This window comes from Mauremys reevesii, linkage group 5 (assembly GCF_016161935.1).
Source record: "Mauremys reevesii isolate NIE-2019 linkage group 5, ASM1616193v1, whole genome shotgun sequence".
NCBI lineage: Eukaryota > Metazoa > Chordata > Testudines > Geoemydidae > Mauremys > Mauremys reevesii.
This window is the reverse complement of record NC_052627.1, coordinates 90,392,630-90,420,359: the sequence shown is the minus strand read 5'-3', so window position 1 is coordinate 90,420,359 and position 27,730 is coordinate 90,392,630. Positions and strand designations below refer to the sequence as shown.

At 39.7% G+C, this 27,730-nt stretch overlaps 1 protein-coding gene across 19 annotated transcripts in view; it reads right to left on the bottom strand.

Moving 5' to 3' along the window:
* FRYL (FRY like transcription coactivator) overlaps window positions 1–27,730 on the bottom strand; it is a 353,094-nt gene that overhangs the window by 214,523 nt on the left and 110,841 nt on the right. For 18 of the 19 annotated variants that reach the window (XM_039539634.1, XM_039539632.1, XM_039539630.1 and 15 more), the window contains one exon: window positions 15,253–15,452. In XM_039539634.1, the coding sequence (XP_039395568.1) occupies window positions 15,253–15,372 (120 nt within the window). In that variant the 5' untranslated portion in view covers window positions 15,373–15,452. Of the gene's footprint in view, window positions 1–15,252; window positions 15,453–22,363; window positions 22,380–27,730 lie in introns of those variants that run through there. The other variant, XM_039539637.1, reaches the window with a different exon arrangement.

Sequence of the window (27,730 nt, the reverse complement as noted above, 5' to 3'; positions counted from 1 at the left end):
ACAATACATTCCAAAGTCCTAAACCCTCAGCATCAAAATGCAGCTCAAGATTAGCCAGTTCTTTTGAAAACTTCAAAAACAGACTTCAAAGAAAAACTACAGAGCTACAATTCATTTGCAAACTTTACACCATCAATTTGGGCTTGAATAGGGACTAGGAGTGGCTGGCTCACTACAAAAGCAATTTTCCCTCTCTTGTTATTGACACCTCCTCCTCAATTATTGGGAGTGGACCATATCCACCCTGACTGAATTGACCTTCAACATTGGTTCTCCACCTTCTCTTCGTGTGCCAAAATATATTTATGCCTGTATCTGTAATTTTCACTCCATGCATCTGAAGAAGTGGGTTTTTTACCCAAGAAAGCTTATGCCCAAATAAATGTGTTAGTCTTTATGGTGCCACAGGACTCCTCGTCAGTGCTCTCGGTTCAGGATGTAGCTTTGCCTTAAGTCAGAGCAAAAACTATAGGACTTCAGAAAGTTTAGTTCCATGGGCTTCCTTGACAACATAACACAAAACATGTCTCCCTAGTTAAATGAATGGCAAGTCAAATGCAAATGAACTTTTTTAATGTGGAGTTAAGACTGAGACACATAAGTAGGGCCCTACCAAATTCCCGGTTCACTTTGGTCAATCTTACTTTGGTCAATTTCAGGGCCATGGGGTCTTAAAACTGGTCAATTTCATGATTTCAGATGCAGGAGCGGGGGGTGGGGGGGCGGGGGAGAGACAGCAGCCCCAAAGCTTGGGCAGGAGCCACGAGTAGGGGTAGGGTGGTACACCCTCACTTCTGTGCTGCCTGTGGAGGTGGGCCTGATCTCCCTTTGATAACAGCCATGCGGGGGAAGGACAAGTCCTGTCTCTTTCCAGCCCGGCTGATTTCGGGGAGATCAGATTTCACAGGGAAGGGCTTATTTCATGGTCTGTGACAGGTTTTTCCATGGCTGTGAAATTGGTAGGGCCCTACACATAAGGATGACATGTGTGCAATTACCAGCTGACACTTGCTCTGAACAAACCCTTCTAGTTTGCTGGACAAGTTGCAGGGACAAACCTGAAGGGATTACAAAAGGAGGGAAGACAGAAAGGAGCATGGCAAGGAGGGGAGGGGGGCCTTGTGAAGCCAGCAGCAGCAGCAGCTGTGGATGCAAATGCAAACCTTACAATGACTGAGGGTGGCTAGTGTGGACACACTCAGTTGTCTGTGATTCTATTAATGAAACAACTGATCAAAGCACAAATGATTGAGTGTACTAATATAGACAAAGACATGGTGCAGACATGACACTGATGCGAAAGGTGCTATTCAAGTTGTATGATGTGAGCAACAAAACATTTAAATTTTATTTTTAACATTTTAAGTAAAGAGCAGAAGTCAGCACCTTAGTGTCACAAGTGTTAAATGTCAAGAGATGACCACGCTTATCTAAGGCCGACAACCTCTATATTAAAAACTTACTTTAAACATTGAATCTTCTCTGAGATCTGAATTAGATGATTATTTTAGTGTGCCCTAATTGTAATCTCAAAACCAAGATACAGTTTTAAGGACTCCTCAGCTAAGAATGCAGCTGTATTTTGACATTCAAAAAGTAGTCCACTGCGCCCTCTTTTCAGTTATTTTAACCTGTTACTAATTTTTACACATTTTGTAAAATTTTAAAAAGCATGATGAACATCATAATATAATACAGTTACCGATTATCATAAATTTGCTTGTGGTTTATAAGATAGGAATTAAAGCTACTACAATCAAATGCTGATTTACAAGGAAAAAAGCAAACTCACTTAAGGCAGACCCCACTAATTTCAGTAGGACCCAGGTGGTAGGACAAGTGAGAGGAGATAAAAGAGAACAGGACAGATCCAGGGACATCTCTCTTTTCTCACATTGTTCCTTAACAATGCTGGGGGTACCCCTTCCAAGGATGACCCTAGGATCCCCTCTCTTTCATTAATAAACATTATATTTGCATACCTTCTAAATCATTCTCTATTATTATTAATTCTCTTTGGAAGATAAAGTGCACAAATTTTTTATCCTTAGACAATGCAAAGCTACAGTACTTACCTGATTAAATTTTTTTCCCCAGGTCTTAAAATTTGTCCCAAAAAACAATGTCTTACAAATGCAGAATATCTTTCCCCCTCACAGTTAGAATTGCTTTTAAAACTACATTTGCAATCATAATAAAGTGATACCAACATAAAAGACTGTAATTATCTCTTTAGTATAAAATCTCTTTTTACTGCTTATCACAGAAAGGTTACAACACTATTTGTTTATTTACTCTTTTCTCCTCCTTTGCTCAAAAATAAAATATTTTTACAGAACCCAAAAGCAAGATGAGACACTTTACAGAACAAGACACCTGAAGAATTTTGCACTTTAATTTTAGATAAGACTCTGAGGACATGTATCAGAGGGGTAACCGTGTTAGTCTGGATCTGTAAAAAGAGGGGAAAAAAGAGTCCTGTGGCACAGAATACTTACGCTCGAATATGTCTATGTATAGGGCAGTGTGATTTCCCTTTTAAAAATGAAAAAACAAAACCAACCTGACTTATGTTATACTAGAAGTCCCAAAATGAATATTAATAATAGTGGGCAAATCCTGCAGTCTTATGTAGCTCTTACTCAGAAAAAATTCTCAGTGAAGGAATCAGAAGTTTCTAATGAGTCAGGAGTTATTAGAGGACTGCAGGATTAAGTCCACTAGTCCATTTTTCAATATTGATGCTAGTCTTACTTCTATCTTATTAAAAGCACCTTAAAAAGTGTTAAGACAGAAGTTAAGACACACAACTTCAATTTATGTAGCAGCCATTAAGGTTTCACCTCTGCAAGGTTATGCATTACTACATTTTATGGTAAATAGGAGAAAATCAATAAACTCACTGCATAGTCAACATCATCTGTTTATAAGCATAAAGGTCAGCAAGAACAGTCATTAAACTGAGACTCCAGGAACCAGAAGTTAAATGCTTTTAGTACAAGAGATGATGAAACATTTACTGCATATGTATTACAAAAGGCAGCATCTGACGGGCCAGCAAATCTTCCAATCTTTGTTCAAATATCCCATATAAACTGCACAGGTTGGGATTCATTCAATATACCTTTTCTCAAATCAAAATTGAAACTAGAGATTCTAATAGGTTCCCCTACAATCTGTAGGTACTTCTTTGAAAAATGACATTTGTATAGCCTAACTTACAATCACATCTATAATGTACAAATTCGAACAATTCTGCAGAAAAGTGCAGACAACTTTTTTAGTTCCCAAGTAAAGAGAAGTCAGAGCCTGGGGGCAGCAGAGGAGAAGAGAGAGACAGAATCCTTAAAATATTCAGTTTCAGAATTAAAATGGAGATTACTACAAAGCATCTTGTCTAGGGAAAGGTTACTTACTAGTAACTTTTGTTCTTTGAGGCTTGCCCTGTTTATTCCCACTGTGGGACTGACACTGCAGACATTCAGCTTGCAGAAACTCCATCTAAACCATGTCCATTATAGCTACATAGGCATTAGGGCCTTTCTTCACAAGCTGCTGCAATCAATGCAGTGGGTGTCGATTTAGTGGGTCTAGTGAAGACCCGCTATATCAACAGCGGAGTGCTCTCCAGTCCACCTCTCTGAGATGAGTAAGGTAAGTGGACTGGAGACAGTCTCCCATCAATGCAGTGCAGCAAAGACACCAAGGTAAGTCCACCTAACCTATATCAACTCCAGCTACGTGAATAATGTAGCTGGAGTCGACATTGCTTAGGTCGACTTACCCCGGTAGTGAAGACAAGCCCTTAGCGAGGTCAGCATAAGGGAGTGCAGTTCCAACCACCTACTTTTTCAGAGCTGCAGAGTCCCACATTTTAAGAGAACTGTGAGGAAGAAGAGAAAGTGGACAGGAAATGTGATTGTACAGCCAGTTCTCAAAGAACAGCAGTTACTGGTAAGTAAACCATCTTTCTTCATCAAGGGCACTCAATCTGCCCAAACAGAAGGTGACCAAAGGAATTCTTAACTGAATAAGGACTGAAGTGTTGCCCTCCCAAACCCAGTATCCAACTGGGACACTAAGTTTAAGGAGCAGTGCTTGACAAAGATATTAATCAAACTTCAAAATGGCTGCTCTGCAAATTTTCCTGATGGCACCCTTCTAAGATATGCCATAGAAGTGGCAGTAACTCTAGCAAATCAGGCCCTAATGCCTTCTGATATAGAGACTTTGGCTAAATTGGAACTCAAGTCAATCCAGAAGTATTCGCAACCTCTGAGTTAATATTGCCTTTCCCTTAAATCTTACACATTATGGGATCTCAAGATAGAAACAATCTTTTTGCATGTTAGGGTCTGAAGACAGGCTTCCCCGGGGTGAGCGTGGGGCTTTAGGAAGGTGGTCAGCAGAAAAATGTATTGGCATAAAAGAGTCCGTGACCACTTGGGGGTGAATTTATGGAACACATCCACAGGCTTAAGTAACAGAAGTCTCTCTAGTAATGGAATAAGTTGTATATGTTTCCCTCTTTCCCTGGTTACTAGAGGACTGTGAAAGACCTGGGGAGGAAGCTGAACCTTGGGTTATTTTTAATTTCTCTAGGATTTCAGCAGTTTTGTGATAAAGAAGCCTTGTCCTCCTTTGATACACACCTTTTTGGAAGGCCAAAAAACAGGACTATTTCCCTGAAGAAATCCCCACAGCCATGGTTCTGGCACAAAAATTAGCTTGCCAATCTGTGATCCTTCCTTCAGCTGCTAGAATTTTTGGTGCTTATCTTTGGTCTTCAGGAACATTGTCCTGAATGGGGAAAGTGGTGTCCAACGGGCATATAGATCCTACATTATCATTACATAGTAGCTGGCAATACACATATCCTCAGAGCCTGACAAATGTTTTTCCAACTAGAGAACTTTTGGAATTCATGCAGAGGTGAAATCATTGTGGAGCTGAGATTATCATCTGGTGATGTAGCACAGGTTCCTCCCAGTAGGATATCCATATTGACAGAGGAATCTCTTTCCTCTTCATCAATCCCTCCCTCATATTGTCTCACACACGTCAAAATGAACAAATGCATTCATATGTTGCCCTGAGGTCAGAGTCTATAATGAAAGTGCCAGTAGTGGTGCCATTGGGGGCAGAGCCACAAGGGTTGGACTAGAGCCACCAATACAGTGAAGGGAGGAAGTCCCAGGTTTAGGCTGTGCTGACTTGATCAACATCCTCAAGGGCTCTTGAAGAGATGGCCACAATAATAGTTACAAGGAACCTTGAAGCATATCCTTCAATGCCAAGAGACTTGAAGTCAAAATCCCCCAGGAGATCAGGGTACATAAGGTTGACATCACTGATTAATTGGGTGGCCTCCAAAACTCAGTCCTAGTGGTGCTGTCTTCTGAATGAGAAGCCCAGTGCTGGAGTACCTGGAGAATAATGTGAATAATGTGCTGATTGCAAAAGATTTCCCACTTAGCTGCAATGGGTGTAGAAGACAATGAGGGTAATTCTGGGCATTGTTCAGAGCCCTTTCAGTGCTGAGGCCTATGCCTTCAGCATCTCATAGCAAAGGTAAGACCAAAGCCTCACTTGACATTCCTAATAATCTCAAGAGTGAATGATCAGCAGATGGATCACTGTGCCAGGGAGCACACTTCCCCAAGGACACCACGTGGCAAAGATGAATGTCTAACTCCAAATAAACTACTGGACAAGAGGAAGACTCTTTTAATCCACTGATTCAGGCTATTAGTGCAGAACCAAGACAAATCTTCTAAGCTCTGGTGAGAGTACTGGCAATTTAAAAACAAAAAAACTCACTAACACTAGCTAAAACAACTATAGGATTAAATGAGCTATCTAAAATAAGGGGGTATGCCCAGATTCTCAGAGGCAGACATATCACAGCTCCCTAATACTCTTTGTGTCGGTGGACAAGGACTTGATGCAATCAGGGCCTCCACTCCCTTAGATAGGCTCACATGCTGAAAACAGGTGTCAGCAGGATGCACAATGTAGTCTCAAAGGACAGAGTTTTGATGGAGGTTCCATGAACTCAACACCAAGGGCCAAAAATCCCACACGTGGGAATGCACATAGGCCCTCAAAGAAGAACATCTATTCGTGGGGGGCGGGGGAAGGAAAAGAAATCAGCAGCTGGGTTGTTACAACTCTTGTAAAATTCACAGTTTGCAATGATATCGTAGTGTATGGGCTAAATCTCACAGCCCTTACCTAGATGCAAAAACAAAAACAAACAAAAAACCACCAAACAAACAAACTCACAGGGCCTGAGTGGTTAGCTTCAGTTGATTGAGATTACCAGAGAACTTTACTTGACAAATTGGAATAACATTTAATTCTATTTGTTTGTATTTATCTAGTCATTAGTTTTATAAAATGAATTAAAATGGTGCCTATCAAAACTTTATGTGCACATCACAAATATTTAAAACCACAAAAAGATAAATAATCTCAATCAACAATACAACAATAGTTGATTCAGTCTTATAAGACCAGAACAATATAATCTTTCCTCAAAATTATGCCTAACGGATCATCCGCCTATTCAAAACCCCTCCAGCCCTGTAAGAAGTCGAACCTTATAACATGCCATTACACAACATTAACAACCTGGATGATAGATAGAGTGAAGAGTATGATTGCAAAATCTGTGGATAACACCAAGCTCAGAGGGGTTGCAAGCACTTTGGAGGACAAGATTAGAAATCAAATTGATCTTGATAAATCAGAAAACTGGTCTGAAATCAATAAGATGAAACTCAGCAAAACATTCCACTTAAGGAAAAAAATCAAATGCATAAATACAAAATGGGGAATAACTGGCCAGGCAGTAATACTGCAAAAAAGGGTCTGGGGGTTATAATGAATCACAAGCTGAAGGAGTTAAAAGTATGAGGCTGTTGTGAAAAAGGCAAATGACATTCCGGGATGTATTAAGAGCAGGGGTCGGCAACCTTTCAGAAGTGGTGTGCCGAGTCTTCATTTATTCACTCTAATTTAAGGTTTCGCGTGCCAGTAATACATTTTAACGTTTTTAGAAGGTTTCTTTCTATAAGTGTATAATATATAACTAAACTATTGTTGTCTGTAAAGTAAATAAAGTTTTTAAAATGTTTAAGAAGCTTCATTTAAAATTAAATTAAAATGCAGAGCCCACCGGACCAGTGGCCAGGACCCGGGCAGTGTGAGTGCCACTGAAAATCAGCTTGTGTGCCGCCTTCGGCACGCATGCCATAGGTTGCCTACCCCTGATTAAGAGTATCATATTTAAGACACAAGAGGTAATTGTTCAGCTCTACTCGGCACTGGTGAGGCCTCAGCTAGAGTACTATGTCTGATTTTGGACACCACACTTTAAAATGTGGATAAATTGAGAGCCCAGAGGAGGGCAACAAAACCATAAGAGGTTTAAGAAACCTGACCTACGAGGAAAGGTTGAAAGAACTGGGGGATATTCCGCTGAAAGAAGAGAAGGCTGAGGGAGGTGGGGCATGATAACTGTCTTCAAATATGTAAAAGATTGTTATAAAGAGGACGATGATAAATAGTTCTCCAAGTCCACCAAGGGAGGGCAGGAAGTAATCAGTTTAGTTTGCAGCAAAGAAAATTTAAGTTAAATACACCTCCACCCTGATATAACGCTGTCCTTGGGAGCCAAAAAAATCTTACCGCGTTATAGGTGAAACCGCGTTATATCGAACTTGCTTTGATCCGCCAGAGTGAGCAGCCCCACCCCACCCGGAGCACTGCTTTACCACATTATATCCAAATTCATGTTATATCGGGTCGCGTTATATCAGGGTAGAGGTGTATTAGGAAAAGCTTTCCAACTATAAATATAGTTAAAACACTGAACAGGTTACCTAGGGAGATTGTGGAATCCCCATCACTGAAGGTTTTTAAGAACAGATTAGGCAAACACCTGTCAGGGATGATTTTAGTATACTTAATCTGTCTCAGTGCAGGGGGATGGAAAAGAACTCTTGAAGTCCCTTCCAGCCCTATATTGCACCCAAAGGCAAAAAAAGTTGGTCTATGCAGGACCAAGAGTATGAAAATGAGAACATTATCTCCTACCTCCAGAACATTTTCAATTTCTACAAATCAGAGCAATACATTTAATGATACATAATTTTTTCACTTCCTGAGAGGTCATCTGGCAGAGGTGCCCCCTAAATATTATAAAAATCAAGAAAATGTGTTTAATATGTCAGAAGGGTATATTCATTTCTGCTTGCAAATCAGCCATCATATATCCACTGTGTATTCAGAAGGAAAAACAGGAAAAAATTCAATTACTGGTAAATCAAAAACTTTTTTAGAATTTAAATTGTATGTATCTTAAGTTTACTATACTTAGAATATCAAACTATTGTTATGAAAGTTATCCACCTTCCCCAAAAGAGGATTTTCTATTTTAACTACCACTTGCTGTTTGAATTATACCTATTTTTTGGTGTAACCACTCTACAGTATGTGAATTCATTTTATTATCATAATGATATGGTTTATGATCTAACGTACAACAAACAAAGAGCTATAAGCTTACTTGTAAAATGAGAAACATGGTGAAGTACTCCACCCTAAGTAAACACCATAAATGACTGAATAACTGCAAGAAAAGTCAGTTGGAAAATCATTTCCCAGAAGGGACGCAGGTGACTTTCCCATGAGACAAGGGCTAAAAGGGAGGTTATATAAATATGCTTACATGTATATGCATACATTTTACATTTTTACTGCAGTATTGCTAATCACCAGTGTTAAGCAGGTGAACAAATAGGGTTTTTGTTGTATCTATTGATTTTGCAAAAAACAGAAGCAGACAGGCAATGGAAACATTGTCACTAAAAATCCTGCCAAAATTCAGTCTTTTTCAAAATGCAAAGTCTCCACAAGCTGTTTTTATCAGTAAGATAAAGAGTGAAGTCTTGATTCTAGAGTCTTTATGCAATAAATTGACATGGATTTCAATTATACTTAAGTGTGCAAAGAACTTCAGGATAAGGCTTATAGTTTCTTACATTTGTTTAATAATATTCTATACCAGTCCAGATACTTACATATAAAAGCTAATTGCATATATATAATTTTCCCATTGTAACCACTGTACCTATACTAAAATACTAAATAAGTTAAATGAACAAAGCTTTATGCATTATTCTAGGTACAGGAATTACTCACACTTTGTAGAATGCTATTTTTTTCTATTTAAAATTTATTTATTTGAAATATGTTTCCCTAATGCTTCTTTGTCACTTTCCCCACTCTGTCTCACATGGGATACCAAAATTGTGTTCTTCCTCACTAATGTACCCCATAAAAGGACAGGCTAAAGTTCTAGAAGAATTTCCTTTTAAGGAATAATCTAGGGTTTCACTCAAATCTAAAAAACTTGGTTCATTTCCTGGCATTCTAAAGTTTAGGGTGCAGAGATGGAAGTACTGTGCCCTTGCCCCTTATGGCAATATTTGCATTTGTACAAAGTGAATGAAAACACTATCAAATTATACAAGTAGCATTTTACATCCACTCTATATAACCACCGGCAAGACAGTGGGGAATTGGGCATACCACCATTGTTTTTGATGAAAATGTTAACCTGTAACCTCGATCTGATTTTAGAGTGCAAGATTAAATTATATATCATGTGGTAAGGTTTATTAAAGTTCTTTAAGATGGTAAAGCTATCAGAGATGTAATAAAAGTAATAGGAAATAGGAAAACATAAGAATCTGTATAACAACTAAGGAAGACTTAACAACAAGCTGAGGCCTACTGGGACGGTTAGTAGTTTTAATATAGTTAGCCTAAGTAGCAAAGGCGTTAACATGACAGATTAATGTAAGGTTGTAAGATTTAGCAATATTTTAGCAATAAGTGCTTTATAAAAAAACCCAAAAGAGCAGTTTATGCTTGAAATACTGGATTTCTATGGAATTTTTAGTATGTGTAACCACATGAGGTTAACTTCATTAACATATTGGAAACATTGGTAAATATATTAACAGAGTATAGATGCAAACAGCTTATGTCAGCAATTAGAACCCCAACTGCGGGTACCTAAATTAACCCAAAGCTATAAAAGGATAGAGTCATCAGAAACACTGTTCTGACCCCACAAGGTGCCAAACTTTCTCAACTTGAACTCAGGTGGACTAATGGATAGAATGCAAGTGAGCTGGTTACAGGTACATGATAAAAAGAATTTATCACATGGTTATCACCACCACATGTAAGACACTGGGGATTAGTGTGATCAGTGGGAAGCTGTAAAGAAGGCCCTAATTCCATGTCAAAAGGAAGGCATCCGGCAGAGATCCCTGGATCACGCCTCCACTGGAACAGAAGTTTGGACATTTAGCATTGTCCTTGGGGGCACGTACCAGATTTTCCCATTGGTAAAATATCTAGTCGATGATGGATTCAGCAGTGACCACTCATAGTTGGTGACAGACTGCCTGCATAGCAACGGAGAGAAAAGTTGTGGCAGAGGGGCAGGACAGGAAGTATAAGGCAGGCCCTGCAGCTAAGTTGGGCTGGAGCCACCAAGGGAGACAGATGCCTGCCATCCACTGCTAGAGCGGGAGCCTGAAAAGGACCTCTACAGCGCTGAGGACTCACCAGTATCGCCAGAGCTACCAGCCAAGCAGGATGCCAAGGAAATACTAGGATTGTCACTGGCGACATACCCCAGGGAGACGAAGGACAATCCCGAGGCACAGGTACACAGTGAGGTGAGTGTAGGAAGTAGACCAGGGACACCAAACTATAGTCCAGTTGTGTTGTTGCCTGAATCCAGGTTGGCGTGTTTTGTCTGCATCTCCGCTGACAGAGTGGTGGGACCATCTGCCACTGTTAGGGCGCTGGGCTGGGGCCCAGTGGAGTATGGTGGAACTGGGCTCCCCTACCCCCTTCTGCCAACCCCACCCTTGTGGTGGAAGCCTCCTCACCTTAGGCCAAGAGAACTGCGCTTGTCTGCTGCCTGCCTGAGTTAGGACGTCAGATGATAGACTGCTTGTTGCTTCACCCTGCATGAGGGCCTGAGCTTGTTAGACTACTTGTTGCTCAGTCCTGCCTGAGGCCAGATCCCTGCCTGGACCGCTTGCTGTCTGGCCCTGTTTAGAGGGCCAGGTCCTCAGAGATTGCTAATCCCCCAGTAACCCTTCTCTTGCCAGGGGCCCGAGAGCAAGGGGGATTGGCCTTCCTCCGAGGCTGATGGGGAGGTACGGCCATGCAATCCTACAGGCAACAATGTTCACTACCCATTTGTCATCTGTGATGTCTATCCATGCCTTGTGGAAGCAGGAAAGGCAGTTTCAGAAGGTCAGCTTTGGACTGGTTTTGGCATGGCTCTCACTCATCTTGTCAAACCTGCTGAATCTGAGAGGGAGGTTGGTGTGTGACAGAGTATGATGATGGGCACCTCCATGAACAGCAGAGTTGCTTTCTGGGTGGATATTCAAGGTGGTGACTGCGAGAGAAAGATGGCATTCTCTGTTCCTGAGATGATTGGTACTGGAACAGTTTGTGGTAAAGCGATAGGGTACAAATACCCAACAATCTGAGTGGTGCTCTACATTCAGGGAAGGAATGGAGTACCTCCTCCATTAGTGAACTAAATAAATTCATGCCCTAAAAAAGTAAGTCCTCAATTGTCACTAGGACTTCCTTTGGTATTCTGGATGCCTAAAGCCAGGAGGTCCAGCACAATGTGACTGCTATGGCCATAAAACATGTAGCTGTATTAGATTCATCCATTGCCACTTGTAGCGCTATCTTGGATACCATCTGCCACTCTTCCATCATGCCTTTTACTTCTTCACAACTTTCCTGCAGTAGCCAAAATAGGAAAGGAGTCACCTTTTCCCCAAATCAGAAAGTTTTATTTCACGAACAGCGCTTGATAATTCGCAATGTGGAAATGGGGGGACACAGAATTTCTGGCCAAAACGGTACATCTCCTAAGGTTTCTTATCTCGATGCCCTTGGTGGATCTGGTCTCCTCCTAGACCAAAGATGACAAGTGACCTCTAGTGTCAAATGAGCATAAAAGTGCAAGAAGCTCTTGGGCAACAGCTGGTAGGGGTTTTTTTCATCCGTTTGAGGACTGGGGGGATGTCTCTACTGGAGCTGAAGTTGCCTTCATGGAGGTTCTAAGAGGTGCAGCTTTAGCCCCACATCTCCAGATTTCCACATGCAGAAAGAAAAGGAGTGGCAGATGAGATGTTTGTCTGAGGATGTTGTCATGTTTTCACGGAATCTGTGCTATGCCTCAGCGTTAAAACAGCCCCTTGGAGAAAACCCTTCAGTGGGCCAGAACCCCCAAAGTGTCACACTCTACCTTCTGTGTAGGACCCACAGCCTCACTGCCTCAGATACTGAGCCCATGGGCTCCTGCATTTCTGTTTCACACTGTGAACTCTGCCCAGTCAGTCTAATTGAGAATCTCCTACGATGAGATTTTTTACACTCTTCAGGGATCAATGCACCTCAGCATGTATTTGCAGTGACACCAGGAAGCATTTTCAAAACAGTAGAGTCAACTGGAATATGGCACTGGAAGTCCTTCAGTTAGCACTGAGAAATAAAGGATTAGACATAGTCCATCTGGCGGCTAAGACAGTGCCATTAGCCAGCCACACTGCCATGGACTCCATTTCAGACTCTGTATCTCTCTCCCCCTTTGTCCAGCCCAGCCTCACCCAAAAGTCAACTCTTTATCCCCATCCTGTCACTTCTCTGTTCTTCGTTCTTGAGCAGGGGCCTTTGTTCAGCTTTCCTGCTGAGAAGCAGAGGGAAAATCTCTTCCCTCTGTTCACTGGTTGCTAAGTGTCAATATCCTGGTCAGTGGGGCGTCCTGATGTCTTTTTCGGATTCTCAATTGATGTGGATCGGCTTCACTGGGTTCCAGTCACTTCCATAATAACCCATTTTGTCCCAGACAGTGGAGTGACTGACTGATGTACACACCTATGTTTTCTGTTCTGCCCAAAGAGCAGACTCAGACTACCCCCTCTGGGTAGTAATGCTAAGTATGGAGGAAAATTGAGACATGCAAAAGTATTACAAAAAATTTGCATTTCATCACAGCTGGCTGTTCTGCCTTGAGGAAGGTCATCTATGTTCATCTAGGAGAGGCATTAAGCCATCACTGGGAGGACAGGGTTTAAATCCAGTGGGTTTTGAGTCTGCCATAGCTAAAGGTAGGTGTGAAGCACCTCACTTTGCTGTACTGGGGGGACCTCCCTCCATCCATCCTAACTGCTTTCTTCTTCTCCCCGCAACTTTTCTTTTTGGAACACCCAAAGTCTAAAATGAAGCAACTAATAAAAAGGAGAAGAGAAGAAGCATTTCTTCACTGAAATGAGTGCTGAAAAATCAGATGCAGAAAAGTCAGACACAACCCAGGTTCCATCTTGCTGCACATGGAAAGAGAAAACTGAGGGAGAGTCAAGCCACTCCACCCCTTTATGCTCTCTCACAAGTGCACTAACAGGTACAGGGTGCATGATAGACGCTGCTATTCAAAAAGATTCCAATCTCTCACACACATGCACAACTACAATGGGATCCACATTAACATGTACTCAAAGAGGAATTAACTATAGTTACCCTTTCTTTGTAACCTTAGGAAAAAACAAATATTCATTTAAGAAACAGTATTTTATCAAGGACTCTGGTGAGGAATGTAGGGAATATTAAGTGCAAGTCTTCTACAAGAAAAACAAAGTCAAAAAGTTATATATTGCAAAAAAAAAAGCTATTTTCTCTTACATGATGTTTTCCACAATCTTTCTGTCACCAGTACATGCTAGATATGAGTTTACACCATACCCATCACTATGGTATCTTTACAAAATCATAAATACTAGCGAAAGGTCTTTCCTTATTGCTCATAAAAAACAGAAATAATTCAGTCTAAGAATGGAGATAAAAGAATCATAGTAGGAGCCTTAAGACATTCAGTGTGGGCAATTCTTCTCAGTTCTCTACCTGTGCAACCTTGATTGAGCTCCCTGCAGCATATGTAGTATGATGCAATTTTTAATTACATAATTACATACTAATTTCTTCACAGAATCCCTGCCTTCTTCAGTGCACAGGATGGCTGTACAGAATAGTAAGAACAGTAAATGACGCTGTAGTACCCCTGCCTCACTTGTTGCAGAAGCTGGAAGGTGTGTAGTGAATGAGGTAGGGGACTGCAAGAAGTGAGACACTCAGAGTTATGTCAACTGAATGCTGCCCAGGAGAACTGGATTTCCCGAACAAAGCCAGGTTCCCTGACCATGACATAAGGCCACCTTAGTAAATATTAGGACAATAAATAAGGAGGTAACAACACAGGGTCAAGAGAGTTAAGGAGTTGAATGAAGGCAAGAACATTAAAAAACTACACCATCGTATGGTAGGCTAGCATATATATGCTGGTGGCTATTTTTTTAAAAAAAACCAGTAGTATTATTTTTGATTTAATGCAAGCCTCCGATTAAGTCCATGTAAACAAAGAACAGATGCACTACATACACATTTATCCGTCATGCTCATAGAGATTGTCACTACAGTTTGGTGTGTTTGTATCCCCTGTTCAGTTTTAAGAAAGAAAGTCACTCAACCTGTTACATGGTCTTCATTGGATGATTAGGTTACCAGTTTTCAAACAGACAGGTATTAAGTACCGTAATTCCAAATACCCCAGAGTAAAATGTTCTGTTTGTTTATTTCAACATCCACACATCTCAATCTCTAAACAGGTTTTGGGGTTTTAATTCATTTGCAATATACATTGGTCATCCACTCTCTTGTCCAGCTGCCAATGCCACCGCTATTCAGAAAAAAATAACTCAGCTTTAACATACAGCTTCAAAACATTCTTCAAAAGGAATTTCAGGAAGAAAAATGTTAGGCAGTGTTAATGTAAAATTGCTTTTTTGTTCCATTATGCACTTTTACAGGATGTATAAATACTAAGGGGTTTTGTGTCAATAAGTATTATGGATCCTTAGCAACAATCCTTAGTGAAATGCAGTTAAAAAAAAAAAATCCTGCTAGCAACCCTGTTGGTACAGGGCTTTTCACACCTACACTCCAAATGACAACCACTATAATTCTTCAACTACAGTATCAGTTCCAGTTCTATAGTCACCTTTTTTATAAATTTTGAGTAAGATATCGAATTTCAGACAAACATGAGCAATTTAATGGCTACTGTGACAAATGACTCACCAAGGGTTCAGCCATTACAACTTCAATTTTCTTTTCAGCTTGAACAGCAAACTCGGCAAAGAGGCTCTTGATGACATACTCGCCAGGTTTGACATCCGGGTCAATAGTAATGTTAGACATGATGATGCTTCTCTTTTCCAATGTGGAACTGATGCTGGGAGAAACTCTACGTTTATTTACACTGCTGGTGGGTGCTGAGGCTACAGAGAAAAGAAACAAAACTCAAAATTAATAATAAAGTAATAGACTATCAAGGTTTTAAGCACACCATACCACACACAGCACTTCAGGAAACTAGAAATAGAAAAATATTACACCTCTACCCCGATATAACGCTGTCCTCGGGAGCCAAAAAATCTTACCACGTTATAGGTGAAACCGCGTTATATTGAACTTGCTTTGATTCGCCAGAGCGCACAGCCCTGCCCCACCGGAGCATTGCTTTACTGCGTTATATTCGAAATTGTGTTATATTGGGGTAGAGGTGTACCTCCATCCTCCACTAAGATTTAAAATTTGTATAATATTAATTTGATTCAAATAAGGAAGGGAAATATAACTTCTCATTTTTACCACTGAAATGCAAAATCACTCAGAATGGTTGTAGGTTACTGGACTGGATGACTCAGGTGACCGGGAATTTAGGGATTTTAACCTCTAGGATCATCAGTTCAAATCTGATTCAATTCAGAAGTTACCAAAATCACTGAACTATTTGGATGAGGAGATTCCATTAGAGGGCCATCAAGTCCATCTCCCTGCATTGTGGGACACACTTCCTTGATTTGAATTTTCTTAAGTCATCCCTGATACTTTGATACCAAGTAAAACTTTGAATAAAGCAATTCCCTAGTTTTACTAGTCAGCTTGTGCCACTGCTAAATTACTTTTCCTAATAAAAATCTGAGTTTTCCCTGCTGCATCCTAAGCCCATTACTTTTTTCTCTATTTACACCGTTTAGAATTGATCCCTGTCAATTACATTTGTTTGTATATCTGTAAAGAGTCAGATTTCCATTCTCCAGAATTGTCATGTTCACTTTTAATCATATGTATGAATTGCCAACATTTTTATTTCTCTCCCCAAACACTCCTAAATGTAAGTTTGTTTGTGTTTATATCTGTATCTAAAATTAAAAGCAATATTGCAAATGGGGTCATACTAACACCGATTTGCATTGTTATTTAACATTTATATGCCAAATAGAGCAGATACCTATATTACTTGTTTTGCACAAAATCAGCCAAATTTCTTTCTGAAGATTCCCTTGAAGTCAGACTTTCACCAGGGAAAAAGTTGGCCCAATACTTCTATTAGTCTATGCCAAGGCAGCAGCTGTCTTTTTTTGTTTTGTTTTGTTGTTTTTTTGTAACAGAGTTTCAGTGATGATCAGAAACTTGTATCTGCTATTATTCCATAAATTGTATATCCTTATTTTGTATTTGTGCATTTGATTAAGAACAGCCATTCTGGGTCAGACCAATGGTCCATCTAGCCCAGTATCCTGTCTTCTGACAGTGGCCAATGTCAGGTGCTTCAAAGGGAATGAACAGAACGGGCAATCGAATGAACCACCCTGTCGTCCACTCCCAGCTAGGGATACACCGAGCATGAGGTTGCATCTCTGACCATCTTGGCTAATAGTCATTGATGGACTTATCCTCCATGAACTATCTAATTCTTTTTTGAACCCAGTTGTACTTTTGGCCTTCACAACATCCCATGGCAATGAGCTCCACAGGTTAACTGTGTGTTGTGTGAAGAACTACTTCCTTCTTTTTGTTTTAAACTTGCTGCCTATTAATTTCATCGGGTGACCCCTGGGTTCTTGTGTTATGTGATGGAATAAACAAACACTAATTCACTTTCTCCACACAATTCATGATTTTATAGACTTCTATCACATTACCCCTTAGCCATGTCTTGTCCAAGCTGAAAAGTCCAAGTCTTTTTAATCTCTGCTCACATGGAACCGGTTCCGTACCCTTCATAATTTTTGTTGTTTTTTTTCTGTACCTTTTCCAATTCTAATACATCTTTTTTGAGATGGGGCAACCAGAACTGCACAGTATTCAAGGTGTGGGCATACCATGGATTTATAAAGTAGCATTATAATATTTTCCGTCTTTTTATCTATTCTTTTCCTAATGGTTCCTAACATCCTGTTAGCTTTTTTGATTGCCACTGCACACTGAGATGTTTTCGGAGAACTATCTACAGTGACTCCAAGATCTCTTTCTTGAATGGTAACAGTTAATTTAGACCTCATCATTTTTTATGTGTAGTTGGGATTATATTTTCCAATGTGCATTACTTTGCATTTATCAACACTGAATTTCATCTGCCACTTTATTGCCCAGTCACCCAGTTTTATGAGATCTCTTCAGAGTCTGCTTTGGGTTTAACTATCTTGAGTAATTTTGTATTGTCTGAAAATGTTGCCACCTCACTGTTTACCCCTTTTTCCAGATCATTTATGAGTATGTTGGACATCACTGGGGGGCAACACTATTTACCTCTCTCCATTCTGAAAAGTGACCGTTTACTCCTAAACCTTTGTTTCCTGTATTTTAACCAGTTACTGGGTTAATGTGAATTTCTCCCTATGTGAGTTTCTCTAAATTATTCTTTATTTAACCTAATTCTAAAGATTTCCAACCAGTTTGTTTATTTTGCAAAGTTTTAATTTTTATTTTAACAGTTGCCTGCAAGTTAACTAATTCTATGTGCTTTTTATCATCCACATCTTTAACTAGAATGTATTCTTTTTCATCTTCAAAGCCATTAATGAAAATACTGATTATTATGGGGGCTAGACTTTTTGGTAACCCACTTAATAGCTTCTTTCTGTGTGACTCAACTAGTAACTACTCTGTCCAACTTCAGTCAATTACATTTCTATGTAAACCATACTTCTGACTGCTACTATTATCAGATAACGAATTTATTTCACACAGCCTGGTAAAGAGCTCTCTCAGGCAATTTCCCATTCAACTACTATTCACATTACAATACATCAACAAAACTTATACTAATTAGCAAACTTTTTGATAAATTCAATATTCGGCACACACACAAACATACCTCTTCAATACAGACAAACTACATCTCTCTTATTAGAAACATTTTAAAAGCTCTCCTGAAAGCCATAATTATTTAGTAATTCTTAAAATATATATGACAACGATGTTCTGTGTCTGAAGTAACTGGTCTTATAACTGGGATTATATAACGAATACTGCTAGTGCATAAATAAGGAAGTAAACAAAAATAACCACGGTGAATTTTACCTCTCTTAGAAATAGAGAGGAAAAAATAAGCCAAGTGGGGAATAAAAGAATGAAATTGTTAGGAAAGAAGTGTTATTTTCAAGTATTTAAGTGTGTTGCTAAAAATGAGCAGATGGAAAAAAACCATTTAAATAATTGTGTCAATGATGCCCTTTTGGGCATATGTGGTTATTAGGGAGGTTTTTTCCTCTTTTAAAAAAATCAGAGCTTAAAATATGGAAAATAATACTGTATAATCTTCAAAATAAAAACTACAGAAGTTGCAGCAGCTATACTTTTTAGTGAGATTCAATATTCAACACCCCAAACAAAAAAGGCATTAATGGGAAAATTAATTTATAATCTTCATTTTAAGGGCCTTGGTCATTTTACATAAATTCTTATCAGACTAAACTATAGAAGAAATGTGTTAACTTTATACTGTAAGTCAAAGAACTTATTCATATGAATTTTTCTTAATTCAGTGCTTGTGAAAGGTACAAGGTTGGCACTAATAAAATCTGTGTAAATGCTAATATCACCAGGAAAATTACTTCAGCAAACTCTAAGGAATTTTTTCAACAAATGTCATGGTTCTAAAGCAGTGGTCCCCAAACTGTGGGGCATGCCCCCTAGGGCAGTGGAGAGTAAAGTTAGGGGGAGCATGACGGGGCCTGGGCCAGCCCGCGTGGGAGGCGGGGAGGAAGCGCCACCCAGCCCTGCTCTTCCCCCAGCTCTGCTGCAGCCCTTCCCCTGGTCCCAGCCCACAACCACAGTTGTGGCCCCAACATCAGTTGTTGTTACAACATCAGTTCCAGGAAGCAAAACTAAAACAGCAAAGCCAAAGCCAGAGTTATCAATGACATCTTGGTTCCTGACCTGACAATGTGAATGATACATAGGAAACATACAGAAGTATAGACCAACTCTCCCTCAGAATATAATCTGAGACTATTTTGCACTCTCTTTGAGGAAAAGCTTTAGTTATGGTTTACCCCACTTGAAGAACAGATAATGAAAGAGAGAGTGGTTGAGAGACTGCTTATGCCACTGACTGAAAATTCTATTCTGTTTTCTCCAATAGGTGAAGAGCTCTTGGAGTGATCTGATGGTGGATGCTGTACTCTTTCAACAAAACAATTTCCTAACAAAGCGGGCTGCACTGAGCATAATGTTAGGAGTTGGTGTAATACATAATCTTAGTCTGTCAGGGTTAGGACAGGTTTTGATTTGATTAATGGGAAAAAGCTATACAGGCTACATAAATAAATCTCAACTGCAGAAAACTGATGTGATTGTGGAACTTCATCTCCAGTAGAGTCCAAAAACTTTAAATAGTGCAGTGAATTAGATGAGCTTCCACCCCACTGTAAGTAGTGTCACAGAAAGCAAATGACGTAAGAAGGGAACTCCTGACAGCCAAACTCCTGCTTCACCTCATTCCTACCCCCAGCATTCTTGAATGTTCTGTATCATTGTAGCTCAGATACGCACAGCAACAAGACTTCTGGGCACCAAAGCTTTGGCTCTTCCAGGAGAGGAGAAACAATTGAAAGATCCCTACTAGGGTGAAGCCACCAGTACTAAAAGATGCACAGCTGGAACTGGTTCCTGACTCCTCATGGTATCAAAGGGAGAATCAGCAGGAGCCATCGCTGGAACCGCCACACATCTCTGTTACAATGACAGAGACGTTAAGGAATATCTCACCTAAGTACCTTTATTGCAGGAAAACAGTGTGTCTTAAACCTTTGGTACTCTCACTATGAAGGAAGAGAAATGACCTATCAGAACTGTGCCTTCATTTCTTCTTCTAGCCAGAAAATAAATCTGGATGGCGAGACACCCATGCCAAGATCAAACCTTGAGCCCTCTTAGCATAGTTCAGTACTGTAGGGCTCCAGACAACTGCTTTCATACTCCTTTTCAACCAGGACCAGATTAGTCTCAGCAAAGAATTGCTGAAGCTACATTTTATGAGTGGATCTTCAGAGTAAAGATGGCCATCAAGGGTTCTAGACACTCGGTACTGAACTGTCAAGTCAGACAAGAGTGGGGATTGGGACTGTTAGACTGTTTTTGCCAGGCCTAAAGTCACTTTGGCTAACAGACCTCAACAGTCCAATTGCTTCTTGAAGTCAATAATGTCTGAAGAGATATCACCATAAGTAGACATTTGAGGTAGCTCTCCCAATGTTTCAGCTGGAGAAGACTATCAGATCTAACACATCAGCACTGCAACTTTCTACCCAGTACTAGAGGAACCAAACATGGGTGTCTAATGGACATCACAATATAAGTGGAAGGATTCACAAAGACTCAAGATACACAGAATATCGGGGGAGAATCAACCTAATGGGACCAAAATTAGGGAAAAGGGAAGCAACTAAAGAGGCCCAGGCCTCCGACGATGTATGGTATGGCATGGACACTAACATTTGTTGTTTTTTAAAACAAAAACTGACTAAATAAAAAAAATAGCACCTACAGTGCCCCCCTCCTCCAAAGAAGAAGAAGAAAAAAAAAAACCCCAAGAGAAACATCAGGGATACCAAGCATGCTCTGAACTCACTGCACCTTAAATGGTCAAAAAGAAATTATGGGCAATTGGGGCCACTCTCCCCTCATTTTATAAACTAAGAACTCTGCATCATGTAAGAAGGATAAGTGGCCCTAACAGATGTTATTCTCCAGAAAATTCGAAGTACGAGGGGCATTTTTTTCCCTAAAAACTGGCACTTCTCAAAGGAGAATATAATCATTGGTTGGAAGTGTTCAGTTCGATTTTTCTTAGTTATATAATCAAGCTATTATTTCTTGGAACCTTTTTTTTCCCCTTGCAACAGTTTAAAAAACAACTTTCAAGCTCCTAACAATTCCATCTGCTACAGGAACTAAATGCAAAGACAGAATGCAGATCCTACTCCTTTGAAATATGTTGTAAATGAAAGGCACATTAAAGGACCAAATCCTTGTTTTGAAATTTATGAGAATATATTTTGAAAACGATTCTCAAAATACATATGAATTTCAAAAGAACTAACAGAAGCAGAACTGAAAAATTCCTTTGGTCTCAAAAGTTTAAAATCTGATTCGTTTAGAAACATGAGGCATGGAGCTTGTTGTTACCTTTCAGTCAGTTCTCTAACTGCCAGAACAGCTGCACAGGAACTGACTTGTAAAAGGTATACATGTTTTGTACACTGTGAAATGAGAAGTGTAGAGAAGAAACTGAGTTCTCATGTGCACAAGTATCCAAAACATTATTATAGTTTATATTAATATAGTGACTTTTGAGACAATTTTAAAGATGCTTTCAAAAACTGTGTAGTCTTACAACACTCCTGGAAAGCACTTCATATTACAATCAATCATTTAAAATGGAAGCACAGGCAGGTTAAGTGACTTTCAGTCACACAGCAAGTTAATGTCAGAGTCAGGAATAGAATCTCAAAGTCCTGACTCGGAGACTATCACTAATTATTGATCTATTGGTTCAAATAAAATGACAGAATACACCCTTCTCCTATTCAATGTGCAATCTGAATGGTTTACAGAGAATGAAGCACTGCTAAGTATAATTCTCCTGGTTTAATATAGGCTCCCATGCCTTATTCACTGTATGCCATGCAGTATAAACAAGGCAGTAATGATAGGAGTAAGGAGGTGATTTTACCTCTGCATACAGCATTGGTAAGACAGATACTGGGATACTGCATATTGTTCTGATGTCCACTAGTTCTGGTAGCATTGCTCAATTAGTTTATCCTGAATAAGGGGGAATATCTCTTATTGATTTAACTTTTAAAATATCAAAAGGAACCTGGGTCAAAGATATTACCTGAATGCGTGCGTCAATTTGGAATTTTTGGTGACTTTGACTGTTCAGCCTGGGGAACCCAAACAAATGTGAGAAGAAAAATGGACATTTCAGAATGCAACATTTTTAAATGTTTACCTACAGATGACAGTAACATCTTTCTTTTAAGATTACACTGAGAATGCAATTATCCTATCTTCAGTAAAAATCTCAATGCAGCTTACAGTCACTACTGATGATCCCAAAATGTATGACGTTGGTAATGACTCTCATTACTATATATGAGATGAGAACCAGCAATGTTTATGTTCTATGTGTTATGAAAAGCTAATAAATAACAAGTTTTTAAAATTTCAGGGGAGAGGAGGAGGCAGGAGTCTGTGTGTCTGCTTATTAATAATAAATACAACAGTTTCTAAGACTAACTTATAATTAGTAGATTTCTTATCTGTGTTAAGCGGATGATTATTTCAGATATTTATATTAAATGGTATTCATTTAGTATTGAATAAAAGTCATGAATTTAAATGTGATATGACTGCAAAAAATATGGATTTTAAACTGCATAGTCAAAGGCATCTCATTATAAAGAGAAGTAATAAAACCCTCTCTCTATAGCTCTGCTGCAACCACATTTTAAAAACTGCATGCCATTCTGGGTAACTCATTATCTAAGATATATTAAAATACTTCATACGAAAGGTCAAGTATGCAACAGACTACATGATGATAAACAAAATATTGGCTACAATTTTGTTCCAATTCCAAATTTGTCGTTCTTTGTCCTACCAGCAAAAGTACATCTCTTGTCCTAGCCAGAACTACTGCTTGTGCTACTACATAGATCAGATTCTACCAATGATAACTATAAAATTGCTCTGATACTGTTAAAATAAGGGGTAAGTTATGTCAGGTACCAAATTTGTTTAAAAGTATTACATACTACAGAATGAAATCTGTAACTAAAACTGTATTACTCACAATAGTGCAAAAACAAAATACTACATTCACAGTTCTTTGAACACACTGAACATTATTCATTTAAACAATGTCCTGTTTGTTCATTCTGTTTTCATGATCTAACATTGTGAGCTGCTATGTGGGAAATCTCTGAGCAAGTGCCCCTGTCGTGCTGTAGAATGTATCTGTAAAACAGCATTGTTTTGGTTGCCAGGGACACTCCAAATTGTTTAGATAATTCCAGAGAACAGTAAAAATATAAAGGATAACTAAACATACAATATACCCGTACAATCAAAAGGCAAGGCATGCTATTTGTAAGTTAAAACTTAAAGTTAAATTGTTATATATTAAACTTAAGAAATACACCATTAAAATATTAGTGTTTGCTATCAGTTTACATTTTAATCAAGATCTTATAAGAACAAAATGAGGCAATACCTTTAATGTGAAGATTTGTAAGCATGCTTATCTACTCTACAGTCTCCTTCTACCATGTACAGCACCAATTCAGTAATATATTTGAGTACATGATTAATCCCACTAATTTCAATGCAACTACTACACGCTTAAAGATAGGAATAAGCTTGAGTACCTTGCTGAATCAGGACCCATGCCTCCTTAGGTCTTATGACCAAGCAAGCAGAAATATAAAGAACCCATTAATGGGAGCAGTCCTCTTGGCTATTGCTATGTATAATAGCCAGTACTGCCAACCTCTAAAGATCAAAAATCATGAGTCAGAGTGTAGAAAATCATGAGATCAGTTAGGCCAATCATGAGGTTTTATAAACATCAAACCATGTTTTCTAGTCTGTCTTTCAACTTTTTAACTCCCCTCTACTCTTCTGGCTATGTGTGAGAGAGAATTTCAGGTTGAAAAGTCAACTTCTAATGCACATAAAAACATCATCTTGGCTGCTCAGATGGAGACACTACCTACCTTCTTCTCTCCTCTAAGATAGGAAATATTTGGCAGTTTCCCTATTACTGTCTGGACTCCCCTCCTTCCCTGCCTCACTGCCATCCAGGGCTTCTTCTCTACCTGGATCCCAAGTAGACGAGCCCCTTGAACCACAGACTGGCAGCCATTTGCCTGTGGGCATGACTTCAATCTCATTAAAAACGGGGGGGGCGTTGCAACCAGTTTTATTAAGGCAGCTTTCCTTCCACATGCACATAGACTGTAGAGAAATGGCAGCCATGTTGCTGTCTTTATCCCATTTGACAGTAATTGGAGATGTTCAGCATTTTGCAGAAGAGAAAATTCGTAAATTGGCAGCCTTTCATTATGTTTTCACGAGAGACGGGGAAAAAAATAAAAAAATCTAAAACCACTAGTCACAAACTCGTGAGTTAGCAATACCGAATACCTAACTGATCACAAGAAGGGGGTCACATTGAGCTGTTCATGAAAACATTTTTACCTTTCCCCGCATAGACCTGTGGCAGGAAATTTGAGAATTTCAGGAACTCTGACGTTAACCTTTTGGAGTTTCCCTCCGACCTTTCTCTACAGTGGGTAGAGTTTCAAGGCTTATAACACAAAACACTGTCTAGAAAAGTAAGTTCTCCTTGTCAGCCTATGCTCATCAACAGCTCAGAATCCTAATTCCAGGACTCTGAAATTTAACCATGTCCTCAGCCTCACACATACTTAGTCAGCACATTAAATAAAAATGTACAGATCCAGTACAATGTGGCCCCAATCATGACTGTATCCTCTACATACTACTATAATATAAATGTATAACAACCAAATTAAACAAATCCTTGACCAGGTAAAACAACATAACATGGAGTACTTATCCAGGCCCTTTGTTTACGCAGAGAAATATTTTAATTAGTGTTAAACTAGTTTTTATAAAGTACTTCAAAGATAAAAGGCATTCTAAAATACATAATCCCCACAAAATCAGACCTCCATCAGCAGGACATCTCTTATATTGCAGTTGGGAATAAAGTGTGACTCTCAAAACGATACCTACACATCGCCCAACCTCCAAGGAAGCTGGACTACTGATATTTCAGCGCATTCCAAGTCCTCCAACAGATTAATCTGGTGGCCTTCAAACTCCAGCTATCCAATAAGATGAAGTTGCATCCAGTGTTCCATGTTTCCCTATGGAAGAAGTACAATGACTCTTCCCCTGGACATATACAGCCACCTCCTTCTCCCTTCATGGTCCAAGGGCAAGAAGAATACCTGGTGAGGCAGATCTTAGACTCCAAGGGATGCCCACGAACCTCGTTGACTGAGAAGACTCTGGTTCAGATGATCACTCGTGGGAGCCAGTCGGCAACATACATACACCCAACCACCTACTTCAGGAACTCCATTGGACATACCTCAAACTAGGCCCAAAGACGTCTTATCGGCATCATTTGAAAGGGGAGGGGGTGATATGATGAGTTATCTGAGCCTGAACCCACTTAAACCTAGTAAGTCATGCCTGAGTCAGAGAGTGTGATGAGTTATCAGAGGCAATTATCCGTATTCCCCATGCAATTCTACCAGGCTTCAGCCAAGCCACAGGCAGGGACACACCTAGGTGATCCCAAAGCCAGTATATAGCTCCTAAAGGAAGGAGCCTTTCCAGCCTGCTCAGTGTCACTACCTGTCCAGGAACAGTATTGCCAGAAATTTCAATAGACGGCCCTTGCTCCTGCTCCAACCTCTCCAGCTCCATCCTTTGCCTATTTCCATGCTACCATACGCTGTTCCAGCCTGCATGTGCTCCTGCCTCAGCCAGCCACCTGGCAATTCTGACAACTTGCCGTTTATTATAATATGATTGTCTGGGGAGGTAGTAGTTTTCAATCGCATGCATAGGTAGCCTACTTTCTTGTTGGCAAAAGAGGATAATATGAAATCACAAGCAATTCAAATTTTGGGAATTCTACCAATTATGACTGGGTGTACTGATTAAATCAACTTGTATGTCACCTTTACAACCGGCATTCTATGCTTACCTTCAAAATAACGTGAAACGCTGGAGACAATGAATTCTAAACATCAGATTCCATAAATGCTTAATAAAAAATAATACTTGAATATTGTGTAGCACCATATATTTTCAAAAAGTATTATTCACATATAAATATTTTTCCCTGTGTTTTGTTTTGAAGCCAGAAGGAAAACCCTTATAGAGCAGCATGAGCCTGAATATATTCATTAATTTTAAAAACTATTCTTTTGCAAGATTCTGACACAATAAAAGCAGAGGAAACTTCTAAAATTCTTATTTTAAATAAGTGTTTAAACAAATGTTTAAACCCCTTCATAATTTAACAATAATTTATATTATTCAGACCAGTCCATCTAGTTTAACTTGTATAATAAGTTTTACCTTGATGCTATTTTAAACAAGTGGAATTGAACCCCCCTGTAACATATGTAACCAAAATGTTACTCTCAGTGCAACTCACGGGTGTAATTCAGGGGAAGTGGGGGCGGGGGCCACAGGACGGGACACACTGCCCCACAAACTGCAAGCCTCGGGTAGGCACAGAATTTACCCCACCACATGCAGCCCTATTGGCTTGATTGGAGCTGCCTCCTCAAATATAGAAGCTAACTACGCCTATGGTGCCACTACAGAAAATGAAATCAAGGAGAGGAAAGAAGCAGACAACTGCATACCACTGTGTCATGTAACTCTGAAAAAACAAATATCCCATTAACCAAAAAGAAACAAAAACATATTTCACAGCAATAGCAAGCAGCAACACGAGTCATACCTCACAGGCAACAGCACACTGAGATGTCAGCAAAGAAAATGCCATCAAAATGAAAAGTATAATACATAAGTTACAGAATTTTGTTTTATTTAACAGTGAGCACTTGATTCTGCCCTGTTTGGGAAAAAGCGCTTAACTCCACAATAGTTAGACCATGAATAGGGCCTTACCAAATTCATAGTCCATTTTGGTCAATTTCACAGTGTTGTAATTGTAGGGGTCCTGACTCAAAAAGGAGTTGCGGGAGGAGGGCTTGCAAGGTTATTGTGGGGGGATTGTAGTACTGCTACCCTTACTTCTGCATTGCTTCTGGCAGTGGCGCTGCCTTCAGAGCTGGTTAGCTGGAGAGCAGCGGCTGCTGGCTAGGATCCCTGCTCTGAAGACAGAGTCGCTGTCAGCAGCACAGAAGTAAGGTTGCATGGTATGGAATTGCCTTACTTCTGCACTGCTGCTGGTGGGGTGCTGCCTTCAGAGCTGGATGCCCGACCAACAGCCACTGCTCTCCGGCTCCCCAGCTCTGAAGGCAGTGCAGAAGTAAGGGTGGCAATATCGTCACCCCCCTCCCCCCAAAAATAACCTTGCGAACCCCCAGCAACTCCCTTTTGCATCAGGACCCCCAATTTGAGAAATGCTGTTCTCCTCTGTGAAATCTGTATAGTATTGTGTAAAAGCACACCAAAAAACAGA